At 45.5% G+C, this 25,065-nt stretch overlaps 1 protein-coding gene across 1 annotated transcript in view; it reads left to right on the top strand.

Moving 5' to 3' along the window:
- Window positions 1–25,065, top strand: part of LOC136581620 (DNA topoisomerase I, mitochondrial-like) — a 138,612-nt gene that overhangs the window by 18,283 nt on the left and 95,264 nt on the right. Inside the window, exons 2-6 of the mRNA XM_066582216.1 lie at window positions 7,642–7,876; window positions 11,537–11,580; window positions 12,176–12,286; window positions 14,484–14,556; window positions 22,001–22,128. Coding sequence (XP_066438313.1) covers window positions 7,646–7,876; window positions 11,537–11,580; window positions 12,176–12,286; window positions 14,484–14,556; window positions 22,001–22,128 — 587 coding nt within the window. The 5' untranslated portion in view covers window positions 7,642–7,645. The remainder of the gene's footprint in view (window positions 1–7,641; window positions 7,877–11,536; window positions 11,581–12,175; window positions 12,287–14,483; window positions 14,557–22,000; window positions 22,129–25,065) is intronic.

Genomic DNA, 25,065 nt, shown 5'->3' with positions numbered 1-25,065 from the left:
CGATTTGTTATAAAAGGGCCAGCGCCCTCAAAAACTCCAGAGAAGTTTTATGGGTGGTTAATAAAGTTTCAGTTCACCGCGATGCAATCCTTGTCTGTTCGGTATTTACCTGAGCCTGACCACATTATAGCTGAAGCCCATGCCTGCAGGGTCATGGACAATCCCGGGAGATGCAGCCAAGGCCTGTAGCTAACCAGAGAGCCGTTCCTTTGGTCGCCCAAGGGGCCATCATCCCTTCCATATATCCCGATGCAGAAGCGTCCGCTCCAGGAACACATCAGTTTTCATCACCACAAAGACCAGGAGGACCGTTGTGCTGGGTCATCAGAGCAGAGGACCACCAAATACCCCTGCTTTTATTGTTTAAACCCATTTGTGCCAATACTTAAAGGGGTTCTCCAGTTGATGAATGATTTTTTTTCTGGTTTTCTTAGTAGGGTGTATGAAGAAATGATTGAAAGACGTTTGGTCTAGAAAATATATGGTCTGATACTGTTCCTATATGGTCTGATACTGTACAATGTGAGTGTGCTGGGATGGCCCCGTCTGGTAACGCCCAGTTGATAACCTAAATTCTAGGAGATGCTATTATAAGAAATGATACCCCAGAACTGTTTTATGGGGAATACAAGTATTAAAAAGGGTTGTCCAGTTATGCGCTATTGATGGCCTATCAGGCTGGGCCATGAATAGCAATGGTGGACTCCCACTGATCAGCTGTTTGTCAGCCTATTGCAGTCGGGCACGGAGCACAGGAAGCAGACAGCTTTATTCCCACTGCAGTGGCCACTCTTGGTATTGCAGGCCAAGTTTCCATTCATTTGAATAGGAATTTGGCCGGCAATACAATGATGGGCCACTGCTGTGGAAACGCAGCTGTTCGATTCCTGCAAAAATAAACTGAATGCAGCAGCCCAGCAAACAGCTGATCGGTAGGGGTCCCAAGTGGAGGACACCCACCGATCTGCCATTGATGGAATAGCCTAATAGGCCATCAGTGGCTCATAACTGGGCAATCCCAGCAGCGGTGACGGATCTTTAAGAAATGCTTCCGAACACCTTAGTAATGGATTGGAAACTTGTGCATGGCATGTTTGCATTCATCTTCAGTTCTTCCTTCTTTGAAAAGATTCTTCTGTGAAGTCCGCAGGAATTGAAGTGATCGGATTCAGGCAGATCAAGATCAAACCTAGTACAGTTTGCCTAATGACTTAATTATTACGGGCAAATGAAAATCTTATGTACAAATGAAATGCGCTAGTCACATAACGGTAATAACAGAGCCTTCTATGTAGCATGAAGAATGTCAGTGATATGCTAATAAACACACAAGACTCCACCAAAAAAAGTCAAGAATCGCTGAGCTTTGATCTGAGAAATGCCACGGAGACGCGATCTGGGAACAAAGCCACAATTGGGAGATGAAAATAATAATAGATTGAGTTTAATGAGAGTATGACAGAGGAGCTGCGTCCGGATAGAAACCTTGAAACGCCTGACAATTTAATTAAAGTGCTTATAGGAGTGGGACAATTATGGAAATTAATTTTTATGGTTGCGGCTTGCAAAACAAGCTTTGTAATCACTCTAGAAAGTACGAGGAACACAAGTTTATAATGTACTTCTACTAGGCCTGTATGAATCTCTGTGGTTAAAGGGCCACTATGGTGATTTGTATTTCCTTCATTATATAGCTATCCCCCTAGTATATATAAGTGAGCTACTGCTACCTGGGTTAGTTACTTCTTTCTATCTGAAACTCCAGGCCTCTTCCACTTGCGATGGTCATGTGATCTCAATTCTGGCTACATCAGATCTACTTGGGGTTATGCTGTCTGAAACTAGTCAATTTCTCAGTCTGTTACATCGACCCTACCACAGAAACTGCCTAGAGGGAACATAGGCATTCCTGTCAGGTACTGATGCCGATGGTCACATAGTTACTGTCAAACGGTTATAGTAGAGGAGATCACAGCTTATCCTCCTGACTGGTCTGTAGCTTATAGAGGTGAATATAGAAGGCAATGATGATTAAATTGTTGCCCTGCAGGCAAAAATGGTATAGCCTATAGCAAAGTTTGTGCTAATGCATCATGGGATTGATGTGAAATGAAACAAATGTCACCTTCAAGACTCTGCCTGATAGGCATCAGACAGGAGGCTGCACTGCACGTAAGTGCCTGCAATACACAGAAGAGACCTCCAGAATGTGACGGGAAATCAGGTGAGAGGGTCAAGGATGGAGAAATGTTTGAACTTAAGGGGACACGCCAGCAAAAATACAAGTTAATGGTGTTGTCCAGTTATGAGCTACTGATGGCCTATCCTTAGGCTATCCATGTCTCTGTCATTTGGGACCTCTTATGATCAGTTGTTCGCTGGGCCACTACACTTTGTCATGGAGCTGATTTGTGCCTGAAGCAGACAGCTCCATTCCCACTGCAGTGGTCTAGCTTGGTACTGCAGTTGAAGTTCCTTATTGAATTGGAAGTTGGCCTAAAATACCAAATTTGGCCTCTGCAGTGGAAATGCAGTTGCCTGCTTCCGGCAGCTCCATGCATATAAACTCAAGGTATTGGTTAAAATTTTAGCCAAAATCCACACCAAGGGTCCTCGTTATCTTGTGATTTCCTTGCATTTACTGTTTTTTTGGTTTTTTTTAATAGTTGAACTTTAAAATGCTGGGGAAGTCTGGGGTGTCAGTACCCATGAGATAGAAGGCAGCCTGCTGGGTTTTATTGTATGGGGCATCATTAATGGGCTACATGGTGCACTACACATATCAGTGGGACTGGTACCCATTGCAAGTCTTATTGATTTGCAAGTATATTACTAAGCAGCCCCTCCTCCCAGTATGGGGTAGGAAGGGTTGTTCATCAGTATTTTGCAGCTGTGTAAGCTACTCCATATAGCAATTTGTCTGCATGCTGTTGGATGCAGGGTCTATACCTCTCCTTGTATCTTTCTATCAGTATATCCATAAATATGACCGCTGACAGTGATTTCTTGAATAGATTTGATTCCCTTCTCAGTCATTTGTTTGGAAACTGCATATGGTGATTGCATTCGATACTGGCTCAGCTCTATTCACTCTCTAGTAGTCGTGCTCCCTGGCATTACTCATCTGGTGGAACTCAGGCTTTCACTAGTAATGGCTCGGCACTTGACAGGGGTATCTCCACTTTTCCGCTTACATCTGCTCATACACTGATCCTCCCAGCAACGTTCTCCGCAGCATAACTTTCTGGGGGAGCCCACAGTTCAGCTTCACCTGGCACGCACCACACTGTGCAACCATGCTGGAGTCGTCAACAGACCTCCTTCTGTGCAGGAGCCCATTATTTAAGGCCCTATTTGCATGCACAGATATACCTCCGACATACACAGCCGCCCTGCTGTATTGTGTGAGTTGGTCAAGAGGTGTGGGTTGGGGGGGTCATCTATCTTCCGGAGGTCTGTGCCAATCTGGTTGAGCATTCGGGCACCTCCAGAAGTGAGAGGCCTAGCTCCTGCATTGTCATTGTTTCTCAGTCCACATATGTGGGTGGAGGCGCCAGGTTCTGCCCAAACTGGTTCAGGGCTAGGCTAGGTTTGGAAATAAGCTCGCAGGTGATAGGGAAAGCATCAGTATCCATCAAGCGCCATGATGCTGAAAAACCTTTATTAAATCGGAACAGAAGTGGAAAAAATGCACTGTATACAGTCCTTTTTCCCATTTCCAGGCAAAGTTTAACTTCCGTTTACCAGGCTTGTCAATGCAAAGCCCTTACCGGTGTATCAGGTTATCCAAATTCCGTTGTCCAGGATGGAGGTTTATGGCCAAAAGAAAGGAGCAAGTAACCAGCGGGCCTCTAGCTTGGAGTGTAGAAAGTCATCTTAAAATAGTTGTCTAGTTTAAAACTACTGATGGCTTATTCACAGGATAGGTTAGAAATAGGGTGTCCAGGGTTTGGGACCTCTGTCGATCAGCTGTTCCCGGGGCTGATGCACTTGTGCAGTGGCCTTATTTCCACAGGAAGCAGATTGCTCTGTTTTTACAGCAGTGGCCAAACTTGGTTATTGCAGGCCAAGTTTCCATTAATTTTAATGCCTGCAATACCAAGCCTGGCCACCTCAGCGAGAATGGAGTTGTCTGCTTCCTGCAAAAATCATGTCAGTGCCTGAGTGCTATGGTCCAGAGAACAGCTGATCAGCAGGGGCCCAGATCCCTGCTGATCTACTATGGATGACCTATCTTGAGGATTGGCAATCAGTAGTTTACAACTGGCCAACCCACTTAATGCTTTTCTTCATGCCCATAGGACAATGTGTTTTCCAACAGATATGGTGAAAGCTCTAAACGCTAAAGACTAAACACTCCTGAGGAGGTAATCTGCAGATCCTTACATCTACACTGCTAATGATATATAGGTGTTGCCTCCACATCTGCATGAAGAGGAAAAGAAATCTTTCCACCACTGTCCTCCAGGTTTTTTGGTTTGGACCAAACACGAAATGATAGACAAGCCAAACAATTCAAAAAGATTAAAGGGTGTCCATTAATGTTCTACTAGATAAAGCGCGGCTATAGCAGCATTGCTTGGCATCCTCCTAGACAACTACTTAACTGTATCAAGCGCCATCGACCTCGGGGACCCGATTCATTTTACTCCATCTATTAGAATGTAATTGCATTCCGAAACGCGATTGGTATCTAATGCGTGACCGGGCCAGCGAGGTTTGTTAATATGATCGCCCTGCTGCAGTGCCAAAATGACCATTCAACTAAATGGGTAGAAAATGAACACATTTTTACTGTAGAGGTTTAAGGTGTGAAAACAAAGCATTATGGGAAGTCTGTAAACTGGACAGCAACAAAGTAATTGGAGCTGAAAATTTGTATTGGTGCCAAGATATACACTATTAAAGCAGACAAATGCACAGAACGTCTCGTGGGTCACCCCTAGGAAATTGTATCGTAGTCTGGACTGCTTGCAGTTTTTATGCTGTGGCGATCAGCAGGAGCGCTGCCCATCTGCTGAGCGTCACCGGAGCAGCGGGTCTACTCACCTGTTTTTGTGGATTTTCAGCTGATGTGGGTATGGGATGAACCTAGACCTTAGGGCTGCATAGTAACTAATTAGTTGTGAAGCTTAGATTAGCAGTATATTTTGTTGCTAACTATGCAACCTCATCTAGCTTTTAAAGTCTATTCAAGGCCTCCAACACAGATTTGGACATAATATAATAATCTTTATTTGTATAGCGCCAACATATTCCGCAGCGCTTACATAGACGGGGAATACAGCGAGACAAAAATACAAAAAATTACAGAACCACGGTTACATAGTAATCAGTTGATGGAAACAATAGGGGTGAGGGTCCTGTTCCAACGAGGTTACATACTACAAGTAATGGTGTGATACAGAAAGTAAGGGGCTGGAGATGTGCACGGTATGGCGAGGTGGAGAGTGAGGGATGCTATACACAGACAATGGTCAGACATTTAGCCGTGTGACGGCAGAATCGGTATGACTGCAGGAGCGGTTTAAGACGGCTAGCAGGGATTGCAGTCAGTAGGTCAGGGAGCATGTTATCAGGCGGAGTACAGAGGGATTTGTTTAGGGTATGCCGTATTCCTCCCTGAAGAGGTGTGTTTTAGTGCAGACAGGATAATGGAAGCTGGACGCAGTGGACGAATCCTATTATAATCAATGGGGTCCATGGGGGGCCATTGTGTTCCATCATAGGACGGATTTGATCGGGTAGGCAGTTGGTTTTCCTGCTCCCATAATGGAGTTGAAAAAAAAACTGAACAGGGCCCCTTAATTCTGGAAGTTTGGAAAATCACCTGCGCATGCGCACAGGCCTGTCATCGTGCAGGAAATCCATCTATTGCACCTGTGAACTAGCTTAGAGGCCACAATGGGGGAGATGAAATCTTGTGGTAGGCTTGTAAAATTTGACATTCTGGGAGCCAAAAAAATTGGCAAGGGAAAACCCCTTTAAATTGTGTGATCGATATGGTAAGACCTCATTCAGTTGGAAGTATTAATACTTGTGTTGAAGTATCCATCTTCTAGATGTAATACTTGGATCCCCATTGTTCAATTGAACTTGGGATGGGGTCACGTATGTCTGGCACTCCAGCTTTTTTTTCCTCTTGGCATTGTAATGAATCGCTGCAGGGGAACGGATACTAGAACTGATCTCTGAGGCCTCATGTCCACAGGGAAAATCAGGCCCGCCGCGGATTCTTCATGTAGAATCCGCAGCGGGTCCCTCCTGCCCCGCGGACATGAGGCCTAAAAATCAGATAAACTCACCTGCTCCGGACGATGCGGATCTTCCTTCTTTCGCGGCCGGATCTTCTTTCTTCGGCCTGGCGGATGTGCTCGGCCCGCCGGCGGCATGCCGCGCACATCCGCTGGGCCAAAGAAAAAAGATCCAGCCGCGAAGAAGGGAAGAACCGCATCGTCCAGAGCAGGTGAGTCTAATTCTGGTACGGGTCTCCCGCGGATCCGGACAGCTTCCATAGGCTTCAATAGAAGCCTGCGGGAGCCGTCCCCGCGGGAGACCCGCACAAAAATGGAGCATGTCCATTTTTTTCCCGCACGCGGACCCGCGGCTGACGGAAAAAATGACATCCGCAGGTATTTAACTACCTGCGGGTGTCCAATGCATCCCTATGGGCCACGGATCCACGTGCGGGAGAAACGCTGCAGATTTTTAGCCCGTGAACATGAGGCCTTTGTTTTTTATCGGACCGTTCAAGGCATCCAGCACATCAGTTTTGATGCCGGATGCTTTTCAGCACCGGACGTAAACGTTGCATGCAGCATTGCTTTGTCTGGTGATGAAGCAGAAGGTTCATTGAAATAAAATCGGTTGTCTGGCTCACAGGAAAACAGTCTGGACACTATTAATGTGTTGTGGCGTGACACTGCTACTCATCTCCTAGGGTTGCAGTCTTACACCTCTGACTGTCACATGTTTCACAGCACTCCTCTGCCTCTGATTCTAAGACTTGCGAGCCCCCTCTCGTAAAGGGCCAACATGCACTCCCCAATCCCACCCTCCACCAATCAGCCGTCACCTGCTATATTAGGGTACCCCTATGGAGGATGCCTAAGCAATTAGTCTCATTGCCATTGTGACAAGGCTCCAGTTTGCGTCAGCAGCCACATTAACGAGACTATCTGTGTGAAATGGCTTGGGGACCCTACAGCAAAGCCGGTATCGCATTTGGAGGGGCTAAGTGTGAAAATCGGGGTTCCCTAAGTGCCGCCACTTCAGCCCACAGCCAATCCAGTGTGTGGCAAGGCAGTTCCCCATCAGTCTGCCTGGCAATAATGTATGTGAACCCAGGCTTACAGCAGCATAGATCCCTACTGGTTTTTAGGGCTAAACTCACTGCAGCCTTTCATATGAGGCTTACAGTTAGCTCATCCCTAACAACTAGTCTCGGTTTGCTCAAGGTCATATTAGGACAGAGCTGAGGAAATGTAACGAAGGGCTTTGGAAATGTTAAAACCTTTTTTTTTTCTCTCTCTTATTCACGCTTTTGTAAATCTACTGTTCAGCGGAGAATGTCTTTAGTTATTACATGCAGCCTTATATTAAAGTGTGTAACATTGTATCTTTTTACCATTATGTACCCAGAACAATGACACAAGACGTGACAATTGAAGATCTGGATTCCTTTAAGGAAGACTCTAAAAAGGCCAAAGACAAGAAGGAAAAGAAACCTGCTCGGGAGTCAGAGGGGAAGGCGGCCAAAGAGAATAAGAAAGGGAGAAAGGAAAAGAAACAAAAAGAGGAAGATTCAAACCATGAAACAAAGCATGGCACTGATAGTAAAGAGAAGACTGAGAAAGGCAAGAAGAAGAAAAACAAGGTCAGAAAACGGCTTAAACTCCTAAGAGGATCCAGGCATCACAGTCTAATTCAGGGAAACTGGGCTGAGATAAGAAGATGGTGTAGGCAGTCATGTACTGACCCTTTGGGGGGGGGCACAATTTGTAGATTTAAAGCTTAATGTAGCTTGGCACATTTGGAAATTCTGCCCTGGGCACCAAGAAAGATTACTAGGAAAGCTGGGTGACAACCACATGCGACTGTTTCGGCTTCTGAAAGGCAAACCTGTCTAGTTTTGCAGGGATATGCAAGAGGTAAGGGTGAACGTACCATAGACATAGACCATAGGTCTGTTATGCGGCTCTTGGAGAGAGAGCGCTGAGCTCTTGTTAATTCCATCTCATTTGCTACTGGGTGGCAAGCAGAAGCGTAACTTAGAGCTGCAGGGTCTCAATGTAACGTTTGTAACCGGGTCCCCAACTATAATGCTTAAAGGGGTGGTCTCGCGAAACAAAGTGGGGTTATACACTTCCGTATGGCCATATTAATGCACTTTGTAATATACATCGTGCATTAATTATGAGACATACAGAAGTTATTCCACTTACCTGCTCCGTTGCTAGCGTCCTCGTCTCCATGGTTCCATCTAAATTCGCCGGCAGCTTGCTTTTTTAGACGCGCTTGCGCAGTCCGGTCTTCTCCATTCAGCACGAGCCGCTTCAGTGTGCTCCCCGCTACAGCTCTTCTGCGCATGCGCAGACGAGCTGTCACTGCTCGGGAGCGCGCTGGAGCGGCCATTCTGTACCTTCCTCTGTTAGAGGAAGGTGCAGAGCTGCCGAGCTGTCCGGAGAAGCCGCCCAGCTGTCCCGCCGTCCAGCTGTCCTGGTAAGTGATGGGTCGGGGGGGCTGCCGCTGCGCCGGGCGCCGCTGGGCCGGGGGGGGCTGTCGCTAGGCCGGGGGGGGCTGTCGCTAGGCCGGGGGGGCTGTCGCTGCGCCGGGGGAACTAGCGCTGGGCCGGGGGGGGGCTGTCGCTGGGCCGGGGGGGGGCTGTCGCTGGGCCGGGGGGGGGCTGTCGCTGGGCCGGGGGGGGGCTGTCGCTGGGCCGGGGGGGGGCTGTCGCTGGGCCGGGGGGGGGCTGTCGCTGGGCCGGGGGGGGGCTGTCGCTGGGCCGGGGGGGGGCTGTCGCTGGGCCGGGGGGGGGCTGTCGCTGGGCCGGGGGGGGGCTGTCGCTGGGCCGGGGGGGGCTGTCGCTGGGCCGGGGGGGGCTGTCGCTGGGCCGGGGGAACTAGCGCTGGGCCGGGGGGGGCTGTCGCTAGGCCGGGGGGGCTGTCGCTAGGCCGGGGGGGCTGTCGCTGCGCCGGGGAAACTAGCGCTAGGTCGGGGGGGGGGGCTGTCGCTAGGTCGGGGGGGGGGCTGTCGCTAGGTCGGGGGGGGGCTGTCGCTAGGTCGGGGGGGGGGCTGTCGCTAGGTCGGGGGGGGGGCTGTCGCTAGGCCGGGGGGGAACTAGCGCTGGGCCGGGGGGGAACTAGCGCTGGGCCGGGGGGGAACTAGCGCTGGGCCGGGGGGGAACTAGCGCTGGGCCGGGGGAACTAGCGCTGGGCCGGGGGAACTAGCGCTGGGCCGGGGGGGGGGGGGCTGCGCCGGTTACCTTCTGCCTGGCGGTGGGTGACAGGTCGGCCATGTTCATTCCTGGGGTCCGGTCGGCGGCTGCGGGGCGTCTGGTTGCCATGGAGACACAGCTGGTAGCGTCTCGGGAGCGCGCACGTCGGGCTACAGCAAGCGATGCGAAAAGAGCCGGCGGCCATCTTGGGAAAAAGTTTTATAAGTTGCTGATACGCTGGAACGGTAAGTAGAAACCAGCTAGGAAAGTAATTTACAGGGGTAATTAGTAATGTATGTTTAATTAGGGGGACTGGGCAAAAAAAAAAATTCACTGCTTCCTCGAGACATCTCCTTTAATTTATACTAGTGGTCTCATATGGGGGGAAAGAAACCTTATGAGCCCCCTAATGCATCAAGGCCTGGATAAAACGGCATCCTCTGCACCCATTACAGTTAAGCAAATACGGTGGCAAGGACTTGCTTCTTCAGAGAACTGTATTGTTATCAAACAAGCATTGAGGAATTGTACCAAGGGTCCAAAAAATACCAGGTCCTTGTGCTCTGAGTCCCCTTTTGTGATTTTAACGAATGTTAGTATAATGACCCACAATAATTGAGGACCCGTGATGAGGGTTGTGGGCTTGCATATTTAGGCCAAAATATCAGCTAATACCTTACATTTATCAGTATTTATTTATAGCATGCAGTGCGGCTTTGAATGCTCAGGGAGCCCAGGGTGCCAATGCCGGTGTGGTTTGCCTTTGGGGTACAGTTTCAGATATGGTGTCGCTAATAGGTTGTAAGCCTGCATTGGTGCACTACATGTACCATGTGGCCTGACACCCTGTATCTACCTTTCTATGCAGAAATTAACACTAAGCAGCCAGCCCCCTCAGGATAAGGAAAGCTTGTGAGTGGCTGACCATCAGTGTCCTGCACATGTGTAAGCTGCTCCTCCATGTGGCCATGCACATACTGGCGCATCGGGGATGCGGTTGCACCAGGGTCCAGGAGCCTTAGGGGCCCCATAAGGCCTCTTCTCCATATAGAGAGCCCAGTACTATGAATAAAGCATTATAGTTGGGGGCCCTGTTACAGGTTTTGCATTGGGGCCCAGGAGCTTCAAGTTACGCCTCTGGTATATATGCCTGCCCTCTTGCATCAGTCTATCTGTATGTATATGGCTGCTTTCTGTGACTTACATAGAACTCATGGGACCCCATAAATATTAGAGACAGCATATTTGTAAAACATGCAAGTTAACTCGAGTGATCATAGGTGGCATGTTCTATGATTGGCGATGTCCATCTTCATTCTTTTTCTTTATCTGAGCCCAGACCGCCATGACATTTTCTTCCAGCCAAAACTTGTATTTGAACTCTCCCTATCCTACCATTACCCCAGAGAACCTTTCACTAACCCCAAAGTACTAGTCTCCCCTCTGTGGCCTCTAACGCTTTTAGTGGCCGCTCTGTCTTTCCCTTGAATGTCCGTCCAGCACAAAACAAGTCTCCCTGTAACTTTTGATCTAGCTGCATCAGACGCTGTTCTCTTAGTGCAGAGTATAGTACTAAGAGGAGTTGGCCTCTGCACTTAGAGCAGTGTTTGGACCAGATGGACTGTACCCTACAAGGAGACTTGTGCTCTTGGCCGTACATTTAGGGAATGAAGAGGTGAGTCAGTGGTGTGGTGGGGCTCCCCCGCCTATGTTGGTGGCACACCACTTTAGGGAGTGTCAAAAAGGCACAATAATAAGGGGCCAATTTTGATCTTTTCTGAGGCTATCTCTCTTAGTACGTCATTGAGTAAATGAATCACTAGAATTGCTGTACGCAGATTTACTATTCAGGTTCTGGGAAAATCAGGGCATCCCTTAATGTATCTTAGAAATAATTGTATGATCCGTATCGAGTCATTCTTCGGTTTCCATACCGTTCTAATCAGAATTCTTGAGTCTTGTCCTGCAATCCATAATGCAATGCTTGGTTATGAAGTATGTCATCAATAAAACATTGTTCGTCATTACACAGCGCTTCCTTCAGACTCTGTGACCTCGGCTTTTATTAAAAATCCTTAACTCTTCATATCTGATTTCTAGATAAAGCAGTCCGAGTCACCAAAGAATGACTATGGCCTCCCCAGGTACTGTGATCTTTTTGTATTTTACTAGCTCACTACATCAGTGCTAAGAGTCATGTCCTCTATACTACCGCTTATATGGCAGTGGGGCTTTATAGTCTACATCGCTAAAGCTACCTTTTGCCTCCATACAGAGTTTCTATTCTCGGGTTGTAAAAAAAGGGAAGTGTATTTTCAGGGGGTTTTTTTGTATCCGCTCCATGGGGTCATCCGGAATGGACAACCCCATCCAAAGACTGATTTGCAGGAACTTTCTAATATCCATGCCTTCACCATTGTATTCAATACACGTTCATTTCACGTTTGCTAGAGCTCTTTAAAGCGGCTAAGCAATCTAAATGATGTGTGGAGGAGAACGAGATTGGTTCCTGAGATGGACCCCTCATCCCCTTTGGTGTACATATGTTCTATAGGTATATATTAATATCCCTGGCACCATGGCCTCCACTGCTGATTTCCTTGGTGAGTCCATTCAAAGCATATATCATGTTTTCATTGCAACTCTGCTAAACTGGTGCCTGTCGGTGCAGTTCTAATGCTAGCTTGCCATTCCCCTCACACCTGCACATATGTGATACTTGTATTGTCTTCATTTTAGTTCCATTACTGTGAAAATGGAGTCTGAAGATGAGTTTGCGTCTGTAAAAAAGAGTAAACAAGGGAAAAAAAGGGCAAAGCAAGAAGAGGCTAATGAAGACCCTACCATCGAGTAAGTTTAATGTCTGGCACCCAGAAATGGGTATCTGGTATCCCAGAAGATACCCTGACCAAGAGTGCCTGTTACTATATTCTGCATTTCCAGGTGGTGGCTGCTGCTTTGATTAACTAGTATAGAGCATCGTGAGAGTTAACAGACTTGGCTTCCAATCAGAGTAAAGCAAGTGGGAGGAGGTAGTTAAACACCAAGTTAAAGGGAATCTATCACCAGGTTTGTGTTTGAGTTACAGGCAGCATGAACCGAGGGCAGGTATGGATAGTATCGTAGGCTCATGTATGTAGTATTGGGAAATGCTTGAGTATTTCAGAACAAACAATTTGTAGATGTCCAAAAAAGTTCTAAGTCATGGGCCTTGCCTGTTTCCCCATCCGCTCCATCCACCCACCCGCATTATCTAGAGGGACACCTCCTTCCCTATATACAAATAGGGAGGGAGCTGTCCCTCTAGGTGATCCATCCCCCACCACATCCTTCATGACTCTGAGCTTCATTTAGTCAACATCTTTGAAACTTTTTTGAACTTTTGGTAACTTTGAAACTCCACACCATTTCAGAATATGAGCCCACTGTACATACCTTTCCACGGGTTTATGTTGGCTGTGGTTCAGGCAACATGAACATGGAGTGACAGTTTCCCATTAGGTTCACAAAGTACCATCCTTTTTGTTCTCCAAGGTCTTAAAAGGGGCAGATGTGTGAGGCCCGCTATTGAGTGGAGGAAAATAAGGCCCAGTCTGAGCTAAAGTCTGTTACCTCCCTATCTCCATAGGGATTGAGATGACCCCAGGAAATGGTGCCTCTGGAGCAAGGGGCCCTAAGAAAAATACTTCAGGGCTATGAGGGCATCTCATAGTGCAGTACAGAGGACTGTAACTTAACAATATAAACTATACTAACCGAGGAGTAAGACAATATGGACCAAAATGTTTTACAAAATAGGTTGAGTAATCGCATCACCCTTATCTATTATAATGAATAATTGACCTTTCGGGCCTTTTTTGGCAGTACTAGTGGGCTGTAGACTTGATCAATGCAGTAGCTGCTGCAAAAGCAAATAGTCTTGGGGTGCATTAAGAGGTATTGGGGCGAGGGACGAGAACATTATTCTTCCACTATATAAGGCACTTGTCAGGCCCCCCATGGAATACTGTGTGCAGTTCTGGAAAACCAGTGCTCGGGTAAGGTGTTGCAGTGCTTGAGGTGGTACAAAGAAGGGCGACTAAACTAATAAATGGAATCTTCCATGCTATATTGCTATGGGCGGTGGAGCTCGTCCCGGAAAAGTTCCGGGCGTGCCACTCAAGTGGTTAAAGTGCCAGCAAACATGACTTTCAACTGTTCCTCTCCTGATTCTTTAGACTTTATTTGGGGTACGCTCTGCACCACAACATCTTTACCAGGTAACAGAGACCAGCCCATTGCAATTCACCATTATCACTCCATATAGTTTTAATTGTGTGCAACTGACCACATTGGGAATTGACACAAGTGTTTAGGCTTACCACCCATCATACAGTGAACCAATCAACCAGGTCTGATGATATCCCACTTCAACTGGGGTAACATTTTTGTTTAGTTCTGTTTATGTAGGTTCAGCAAAGTGGGGGAAAAGTTTTTTGCTCCTCCTTATAAAATCCGAACTACGGTCCATAGGCGCCATACTAGAGTCATAAACGCAGATCTGTAATGTGGCGATGAGAATGAGCCGGAGTTGCAGGAGAAGGCTGGGTTAATGTGTTATGCCTGCAAGGTTCATATCTGAAAGTTTGTGTCTGTGTCCCTTAAATCCACAATCTTAATGACAAAAAGGCAATTGTTGTGATTGATTGCAATAACCCGATATAAACACAGACTGGAATACCGCTCTAATAGCAGAAATATAATAATGTGAGATTGAAAAAGAAAGGAAACAAGTGTCACTGTACAATATACAGCAAATCAATTCTAATTTAACTTGGAAGTTCGGTTTTAGAGAAATTCTGTCGTCCAACATTGGAAAATGGTTGAAAGCAATTGAACATCACACTCTGATTGCAAATCACCCAATACATTCATCTTTTTAATTTAACAGTATTACGGCGCGGGTTTTTAATCCATTCCATACGCTCTGTTAAGACTATATTGAATATGAGAAGATATTACAAATTACTGCCACAAAGAAATAACACATATTAAATTTTCTCCGCAGGTCGAAGAAGAAAAAAATAAAGATTGAGAGAGATAAAGAGCAGCCGGCGGAGGAGAGCAAAGAAGACGGAAAGGTAGGAGGCGGCTTATTGCTGGAGTAGATTCAGTTTTATTGAAGATCTTAGAACTTGTCTTGAACTGTTTGAAGGTCGAGACCTTTAGCTGAAAATTCAATGTCAAGCAATGCCTCCACTATGGCACATGTAGAGCTGCCCTGTCAACGGTAATTGTAGCATCTATGACCAATTAGGAACCTATTTCTCCGAGAACAGGACTACCAAATCTGTAGCTAGTCGCTGGTTGATTAATTATCTTGTGTAAACAGATAATCGTTGTTGTCTTTTAATAACTACCCAACAACTGTGCATGGAGGTGAGAACTTGTTGGACATGTGCTTCCCATCAAATGCTGATTAGGTCCTGCCTCCCCACATCCCCTGCTTTTATTATTTTGCCCACCCACTTAACACTCATTGGTTCCCTAAAAACATAATATGTGAAAATGATCTCCGACTGAACAGTCTCTGCTGGTCTTCGAAAGAACACTCAAAGTTGCGGGCTCACTGGTTTGGCTTTCGATGAAACACTTGGTGCTGTGGTGCTTGCGCATATTTATCATAGAATGGTAGAGTTGGAAAGGACCTCCAGGGTCATCGGGTCCAACCCCCTGATCAATGCAGGATTCACTAAATCATCCCACACAGATATTTGTCCAGCCTTTGTTTGAACACTTCCATTAAAGGAGAACTTACCACCTCCCGTGGTAATCTGTTCCACTCATTGATCACCCTCGCTGTCTAATATCTAATCTGTGTCTCCTCCCTTTCAGTTTCATCCCATTGCTTCTAGTCTTTCCTTGTGCGGATGAGAATAGGGCTGATCCCTCTGCACTGTGACAGCCCTTCAGATATTTGTAGACCACTATTAAGTCTCCTCTCAGCCTTTTTTTGCAAGCTATACATTCCCAGATCCTTTAACCGTTCCTCATAGGACATGATTTGCAGACCGCTCACCATCTTGGCAACTCTTCTCTGAACTTGCTCCAGTTTGTCTGTATTTTAAAGTGGGGGGCTCAGAACTGGACACAGTGTTCCAGATGAGGTCTGACTAAGGAAGAGTAGAGGGGGATAATGACCTCACATGATCTAGACTCTATACTTCTCTTAATACATCCCAGAATTGTGTTTGCCTTTTTGGCTGCTGCATCACATTGTTGACTCATGTTCAGTCTATGATCTATTAGTATACCCAAGTCTTTTTAACATGTGCTGTGCTGCTGCTTAGCCCAATTCCTCCCACTCTGTATGTGCTGTTTTGTTTTTTGTTTTTTTCTTGCCCAGATGTAGGACTTTGCATTTCTCCTTGTTAAATGCCATTCTGTTAGTTGCCACTCACAGTTCAAGCTTTTCTAGATCTTTTTGAATAATCTCCCTCTCTTCTCTAGTGTTAGCTATCCCTCCTAGCTTTGTGTCATCAGCAAATTTGATCAGTTTCCCATCAATTCCCTTCTCCAGATCATTTATAAAAATGTTCTGGGCCCAGGACAGAGCCTTGTGGTACCCCACTTGATATACCGTATATTGCGGCGTATAAGATGACCTTTTAACCCCGAAAAACTGCTCTGTAGTCGGGGGGTCGTCTTATATGCCGGCTATACAAAAAGTGTCAAAAAAAAACAGTACTCGCCTCACCCGGTGTTCTGAAGCGCTGCTGCAGGCTGTCGCTCCCTCCTCGCCTCCAAAAGAGCATTGCTTTCTGGATGCGGGACTTGAAATCCCCGCCTCCAGACAGATAATGCTGTGATTGGCTAACTCAGTTATTCAATTACATCATTGAATGGCTGTGATTGGCTGATGGCGAGTGAGTTAGACAATCACAGCATTAGCTTTCTGGAGGTGGGGATTTCAAGCCCCGCCTCCAGAAAGCAATGCTCTGTTGGGGACAAGGAGGGAACGACAGCCTGCAGCAGCGCCACAGAATGCCGGAGGAGGCGAGTACTGCTTTTTGTTTTTTTACACTGTATTCCCGTCGTATAATGTGACAGTTGGGGGGTCGCCTTATACGCCAGAATATACGGTATTCTTCCACTTGGATGTACAGCCATTTATGACCACTCAGCCAGTTGTGAATCCACCTAGCAGTTGCCTTGTCAATCCCATATTTGGTCATTTTTTTCAATGAATATAGTACGAGATACTTTGTCAAATGCTTTACTAAGGTCAAGATATACTATATCCACCGCATTTCCCTGATCAACCCAGTTGAAGTGTTCAATGGCCTCAGCATCTATTGTGTGAGAGTGGGTCAAAATATCAAATGCACAGTCACTAAAGAACCTCACGTCCTCTAACTAGTCGATGAACGATATTTCGGCCCATCTAAATTTTCCTAACCATTCGTTCAGGGATCGTTAAATTGAAGTCCACAATTTCTCTATGTAAAGGCACACAGACTGTTGTTAATATGCTTAAGGGAGTATTTCAATTGACTATTCAGATAAGTTATCCATGTAAAGTAGCACTAAGCCTCTAGTTCTAGCGGAAGGAAACCTTAAAGGGGGGGTTCAAGCATACAGTCCCATTAGATCTGACATTAGCTGTGGAGAGAACAACTGTGCACTGAACAGGACGGTTATCAAGGCCACTATCTGACACCCATTTATTAGATCAAGGTAACCAACTGATGCCCTGCGCAATACCCATTTGCTGTCAGGCAATTGCCATGACAACTGTCCCGCCCAGCATGCTGTTTTCTCTCCATGGCCGATGTCAGATCGGGTGGGAGATTATGCCTGGACAACCTTCACTACTACTTTAATCAACAGCCAGACTCTAGAAAAGTATTTGCTTCCAGCAGTATGTCCAGTTTAGTCAAGCCTCTGTAAGCTGAAGACGTCTGCTCAATTCCCTGTCCTGCCTGTGTACTCGTATGCACCACACACTTATCAAATGGCTGGGAATGACTAAACCTGGAATACTAAAATTAAAGGGTTTATCAACTTTGAGCCCCATTTCCAACAAACTGCAGAGTTTTTTTCTTTTTCCTCACTGCTTGGACACTTTTTAGTCAGCTGTAATGTATCAAATTATTCTGCACTGCCTCCACAGGTGAATTGAAGTATTACACTATCCTCACTGAAATTAATGGCTTTTCCCACATTTATGAACATGCTTATTGCGCCAGGGAAAAAGACTTTTGTAGCCACTTACTGCTCCAGCTAATTGATGGGGGTCTCAAATGAGAAATGCCCCATTTTTAACTCCGAATATCAAAATAAGATATTAAATTGATTTTTCTAAATTAGTCAACCCCTTCCTATAAAGTATTTCAGCATTTACTCTAAGCATGAACTACACTATCCTACCCTACCAAAGTTTTTTATTGTGTCTTATTAGCATGTCACATGTCCTTAACCATGCTACATAAGATGCAGACCCTTGGAGGTGTCAGCCATAGTTTCACATCTGATTAACGTGCCTGAGTGTGGAAGACACCTGGAAACACCTTTTGCTTGAGTGTATTGTGCCAACAGTTAAGTATGGTGGCAAGTAATACTCTGGGAATGGTCAGCCATATTTCCAACAAGAGAACATGCATTGCCACAAATCCCTTCTGTTTTGCGTTGGCGTTGCATAAGTGGACTGGCTTGTACAAAGTTTCTACCTGAACCCTATTGAATATCTTTAGGACAAACCAACGTCGAGTCAAGAGATATGAACAGTGTTCTCCTTTGAAAGAACTGGCCAGACATTTGCAGGATGAATGGAGGGAAATATCAGCTAACGTGTATGAGATGTTACTAGAAAGTATGCCACAGAGATTACCCAATGTCCTTAGAGCTAAAGAAGGCCCGTCTAAGTATTAACATATGGAAATAAATACTACTTTTATTCTTGTTCAGGTCTTCAATTACTTCTGGTAGGTTAGTGTATTTCTGCACCATGGAAGAATACATTGAGAGGCGCTTTTTCTATTTACATCATCCCAAGCGCTGTATTTGTATGAGCATTCAATGAGCATTCCCCGCATAGCTAGTTTGAGCCGACAGCTCTTTTTAAATTTACAGCGCCATGTACGGAGATTGCCAATCTCGCCCTCTTCCTCAGTCTGCAACTCTTTTTAAAGCGGCGTTCTAATTGTGCCCGGGTAGAACAATGCACATTTCACTTTCTGAACGCTCAGTTAAATAGTGCATAAAAACATATTGTGTAAAGAAAAGGAAATGGTAAACTACCGCAGGTTAATGAAACCGAACAATAGGCAAACAGTCGCCGTTCGGATACAATTGTTTAGTGCCATCATGCGGAAAAAAGAAATACAAAGGAAGTGGAAAGAAAACAAAAAAAGGTAAAATCGGAATTTTGAAGTGTTGACAATTTACAAATCCTTCGCGAGCGGCAGAGATGTATTTGTGTTGATGGAGGAACACTTGTCTGTCCACTTCAGATTGCAGTGGTCACAAAGGCTTTTCATTCAGTCTCCGGGATACATAAATAGAGGCACAACAAACAGGTTACAAGTAATGTATTGTCAGAACGGCGGCTCCTTCCCACGACATCATGCCTGGCATTCATCGCTGCTCATTTCACACACCGCATATACAAGAGGGCTTTTTGTGTTTCGACCTAGCTTGCGTAAATTTTTTTTACATTTTTTTTTTTAACTTTGTTAAATGTTATGCTTCGAGTTCCCCCTCTGGAGGTCAACGCTTTCAACTAATGGCTATGTGTACGCAGGCATTAGTATAATGAATGGATGTTAGCTTGGACCGGCTGCTGTAGGGAGGCAATGTAAGGAAAAAAATAAATCACACTATTTATATACGGTAATGGAAAGAAGCATTTTTTTAATACTGTAGACCGGCTTTGCCATTTTTTTTTTTGCCCTTTAATGCACTTTAATACAGAGATTTCCAACTGTTCCGCTCTATAATGACTTATGCTGCAAGCTCTTAAGACCGATGCAGGAGTTTACCAGCAGTAAAGATGAATGTTTAAAGTCCTTGTATATTCCATTTAGGATTATTTTTGTAATTTTTGCAGCTGGGACTTCTAAAAAGAACATACAAAAATGGCTCCTGGACCTTGATGCAAAATCTATAAGGCTACTTTCAAACACTTTGCAAGAGTTAAGCTGTTAATCTGCACTAAAATTCCATGTCAAAAGTCACAACCAAATCTGAATATGGCTTTATTGTGGATACAGCCGAGGATTTCACGTGCTGTGAAACAAGTTGCAGGTGCGGAATAGGACGCCCATTATGGAGAGGCTTCACACCAGTTCAGTTAAACAATGCTTTACTGAATGTACAATTAAAGAATAATCAGTAACATACAGAATATTATTTGGATACAATGCAAATTGTTTACTTCTATTCGATTAACACTATAAATTAGTGTGTATCGTAAGAATAGGGTGTCCTTCAATATTGTGCGCGTAGTATAGAATGATCAGTCAATAAATGGTTTATTCTAGCCATGGGTAAATGGCTCCACAGATGCTGTTTTTGAAGTAACTTTGGCTACTAGGAGCTTGGCTTAACCAAATGGGCTAAATCTGCTTGCTGAAATATGCAGTCACTGTCTCCTGAAAAAAATTGTTAGCACAGGACCTTTAGGGAGGCTGTACAGTGAAGTCAAAATCCGTTTTACTTGTGAGGAGCCTGAGTGATGGTACTTGCAATTACACGCCACTGAAACTTGAAAGATTGACAGCCAGTATCTGGACAATCTGCTTTCACTGGTGGTCTCTCTTCCAGTGACAGCTAGGTGCTTGCAGTTAGTAATTGTAGCTGATGTTTCTGGGGACGACAGCAGACCTGCTTCTGGCATTTATGTCATTGCAGCAGCTGGGGAGTGCTACTACAGGAATCAGTGCTGTCCTCTTCCTCTGGCACAGAAAAGTCTAGTAGCACTGGGGCAGCTCACTCCTCACATGGCTCTCTGCAAAAACTATTGCACTTCCTTCCCAGGACAGGATATCTGTAACAGGAGCAGAAAGTTATATAGCACTGCAATGCTTCCATTGACAATATCCAATTGACAATAATAGTTGGTAGGCCGCGGTCTCGAGCCGCTGAGGCCTGTCAATCAACTACTATAGATCATCAGTTGAAAAGAACACAGACTAAATACCTTAAGGTATGTTCACATGTAGCAGATTTGTTTCAAAAATTTCTGTTTTGGTTTGGTGGCAAACGTGGATTTTTTTGCAAGCCATATTCAGATGAATGAGACAATCGCAGAAATGTTTTCAACAAAATTTTCGGATGTGAATGTACCCTTAGAGGATGAATATACTGTTCCTCTCAAGGGTGTACATACCATACAGGCAGCAATGCTATGGGCCAATTAGAGATGGTGTAATCACAGCTGGGTGCCTATCCCTTTTGCTACTGGGTAGTAAAAACCTATACAGAACCTTGCTCCAAAGAGGAGCTGCATTGTGAGCAACCGAGAGAGTGAAGAATTGGCCAAAAGGGTCCTTTTTAGAGGGAACCTGTCACCAGTATAAGCACCATAGACCAAGTTATGATGCTCACACGGCAGGTTCACTGCAGTTCAGGATGTATTTCTTATACTTACCCGGCCCCCTGGTCCAGCAATGCCACACTCGAAAGTCTGTGTGGACCATGCAGCCAGGCCACTGCCTGCATGCTGCGGGAATGCACACTCTTAGCAATCAGTGGGATTGCGTGCAGTCAGCAGTCCACCTACATGGTCTCTGCTGACTTTCCAGGGTGATAGCGCTGGATTGGGGAGCCAGGTAAGTATAATAACTACCTTGCCAGACTCCAAGGAACCTGCTATATGAGCACCATACCTGGTGGCAGGGTCCCTTTAAAGGATATGGAAGGGGAAAATCACAAGAGCCTGCTGGTAAAACCGGATGCCACAATGGGGGCCATTTACTGTTTTGTTATGGGGTCCCAACTCTTCCAGGTATGTCATTGGCCGCTCTGTATGTATCAGACTTAGCGATTTCTAATTCCGTATTGTAGAGGAAGCCCGTTGATTTCCAATAATGTCTGAGATTTTGGTACTATAACATGTTGGTCTTACAGTACCATCTTGTTACACTTCGGGAAGTAAGAAGTAAATATTAATTCCCCCCCCCCCAATGGTCCCCACACAGTCTGCTCATGTAATTGCTTATCGCTCCTTCGCCGCCTGTGTTCAGGGCTGTCAGTCTCCCATCCGGATCGTGAAGTTGCTTTTTCCTTCTGAATAGAGATTGATGCCTGTATTCTCCAGAGGCCGTACAGTAGCTGAGATCCTGAGATCCTTCGTTTTAACTAGTCACCTTCAATTTTCCACTTTTCATAGATAAGGCGACCTGGGGGTTTTTCTATTCCTACCTCTATAAAGAATTTATGTGGGATAGAGGAGGGGGGCTGAGAGTGACCAGATAACACAACCATTAAGATTTATCAGCCCGTAAAGTCTGCCGCCTCCATTTATTACACTCCTTATTCTTTTTAGATTTTCTGATTTTTTTTTTTTTTTGGCTTTGTAAACAGAAAAAAATAAAGAAAGAAGGGAAGAACGAGAGCGAGAAAAAGCCAAAGAAAACCAAAGAAGAAAAGGAAGCGGCCATCGCTCTTAAGGTGAAGAAGAAGGAAGAGGAGGAGCAGGCACGCTGGAGATGGTAAAGATGGCGTGCCGTAATCTGATGAGGAATGAAATTGCGTGTGACTTGTAAAAATTGCAATTTCAAATCTTTTAAAGGAGGATTAAGCCTGGAAATAAATGATAACCGTAAATGGGAGAGATTCTCACCCTTGCGGTTTCAGTCTTTAAGAAGGCTCTGCTAGGGGAACGTGCAGAAAACGCTGCAAACTGGGTTTATGCTGATCTGTTATGTTTTTGGATGGAGATCAGCTGATTGGCGATACGAGAGTATCTTTGTCCTGGTGTAGACGGGACAGAAGGGGAAGGTTCCTGCTGCAGCCAGTTATCATACGCCCAGAAACTGGAAAATAAGGAGGCTGGGGAGATTGCTGATTTTGTGGAAGGCAAAAAATACTCTTGCTGCGCCCCGGCTGGCCTCTAGCTGCGCCCCGGCTGGCCTCTTGCTGCGCCCCGGCTGGCCTCTTGCTGCGCCCCGGCTGGCCTCTTGCTGCGCCCCGGCTGGCCTCTTGCTGCGCCCCGGCTGGCCTCTTGCTGCGCCCTGTCCACAATGACATGTCCTACATCCACATGGCTGCTGTAGACAATCAATGACCTCAGCCGTTTTGTGCTGTACCCGAAAGCTTCACTGTGGAGACCTCTATTGCATGATATCACTGAAGGGAATGCTTTAAGTAATTGGAATTTTCTGTTATGAACTCTTACTATAAGCCCAATTTTGTTTAATCTTAGACAACTCCTTTAACCCTTTGCAATCCACTGTCTGACGTCTTAAGACATTATGATTTAAGGCTGTACAGCTCTGATGTTGGAAAACGTCCGTCTGGGTTCTCTTACTGTATATTGCAAGCCTCTCTGTTGTGGGAGCCTATGCAACATGTCACCTCATGCAGTACTGGCTTTAGCCAGCAGATAGCGCCGTTGTATAATGGCAGAAAAAGAGTAAGCACCCCTAGGAAAACCAGGATACAAATTAGATTGGAAAGGGTTAAAACACTTTGACTATAATTTGGGCCCTCTCAGGCTCCGGGGCCCATACATAACTGTAGCTTCTGCTGGTAGGTTCTCCTTTAAATGTTGCCATTACCAGTTATGTGCACAGTAAAATCTTCTTGCATGCACATAGACTTTGTAAAGCCAGGCAGAGAAAAAATAGCAATTGTTCCGGTTTCTCCCCTGGTGTTTCTCCTTTAACCTCTTTAATCAGATGATCCCCTGAGTACAGCGACTGATGCACAAGCAGCTGCCAGGTTGCCAGCATTGAAAATTGAACTGGCATTATCTGGCAAGTGAGTGGCACCCACATCCAGGTTGCAGAGATTTGTCTGGCACCAGTGGCTTTTATCTCAGCAGCTGAGTAAATCTCCGTAAAGCGATGACGGCCGCTCATGGACGTCTTGATGGTCGGTTCTTAAGGAATTCGTTCTGCTGATTATATGTTTTATTGATAAACTGGGAAGCGTTATGGTCAAGCTTTGCAAATTGCCTACTTGCCCCCTATACCAGGGAGGGTGGGCTTCTTGCTGATTACCTGATCTACAGTAGTAATGATGGGTTGGCCTATTTCATTACTAGTAGTTTATCCACGGGAGCATTAAAGAAAAAAAAAAGCGTATGCCAGAAAAGCTCCTGACATGGGTGCTAGACATATCTATAGGCTCCATTATTCAGACGGAGTGCCCATTTAGCCAGTGGGTATATAAAGGTATAGTGTAGTAGATCTGTTGAACTAATACCCTATTAGTCTTTAAGTGACAGATGGCATCCATTTAACGGATATGTCCTAAGCTCTTCTTTAGCTTTTAGTGAGGAATCTGTTGAACAGACGCCATTATAGCCTATGAGTGATCGATGTGTTAAACAGATGCCTAATAGTGGCATATGCCACCCATAGGCTATAACGGCATCCATTTAAGGGATGCATAATGAAAAAGATCAGTGTATCTGATCCCATATTAGTCCATGGGCATTGGTTGCTACGGTTAGGTTGGGTTTACACCTGCGCTATTACCCATCCTAGGAGCCAAGCAACAGTAATCCGGACGTGCTGGTGCTAGACAGACCCGATTCACTATAATGGAGCCCATCAGCTTCCGTCATTTTTTTGGTGTTTTACCAGACAAAATAAGGCAGCATGCTAGGCTCTTTTGTCCAGCGCCAAATAGAACCTCCAGCTTCAATATGGACCTAGTCTTAGGCATTCATCAAAGTCTACATTTAATGTATGTGCTAGCAGAGATATATATATTAATAATCAGCGTCCGCGTCAACGTCAACATCGTACAGCCTTAAATCATAATGTTAAGCCCGATCCCTGTCGTCCTAATGTAATAGTATAACATCTCGCAGTGAGACTCCACAACAAGAATCTATATTATATTTAATAATTGCCATATTTTTGTTTTTGAAGTGTTAACCCTTTCCAATCCACTGTATGACCTCTTAAGACATTATGATTTAAGGCTGTACAGCTCCGATGTTGGAAGACGTCCATCGGGGTTCTCTTACTGTATATTGCCAGCCTCTCTGCTGTCGGAGCTTATCCAACGTGTCACCTCATGCAGTACTGGCTTTAGCCAGCAGATAGCGCCGTTGTATAACGGCAGAAAAAGAGTAAGCCCCCTAGGAAAACCAGGATACAAATTGGATTGGAAAGGGTTAATTGAACTATAAGTGCCTTTTTACCCACTGTATAACGTGTTTTTACTGGTGGTGGCTTGGTTAACGTTTAGTATAGAAAGGGATAATCAGCCTAGATTGTAGTTACATACAGCACACCAGATCAGTGCTAGGCTAGCTGGTGGAGGTAAAGGTGTAACATTCGGCCTACATCTAGAAAGTTCAGTAGTTTATATTGGCTAGAGGTTGTTTGACCACAACAGGAACTATTTGCTGGACTCCCAGACTAGGAGTAGCAGACATGGAGTCCCACTGCAGAGGGGAGGACAGGCTTGTT

Source organism: Eleutherodactylus coqui, chromosome 11 (assembly GCF_035609145.1).
Source record: "Eleutherodactylus coqui strain aEleCoq1 chromosome 11, aEleCoq1.hap1, whole genome shotgun sequence".
In the NCBI taxonomy this organism is placed as follows: Eukaryota; Metazoa; Chordata; class Amphibia; order Anura; family Eleutherodactylidae; genus Eleutherodactylus; species Eleutherodactylus coqui.
Note: the sequence above shows the minus strand (reverse complement) of the source record. Positions and strands in the feature narration are given on the sequence as shown.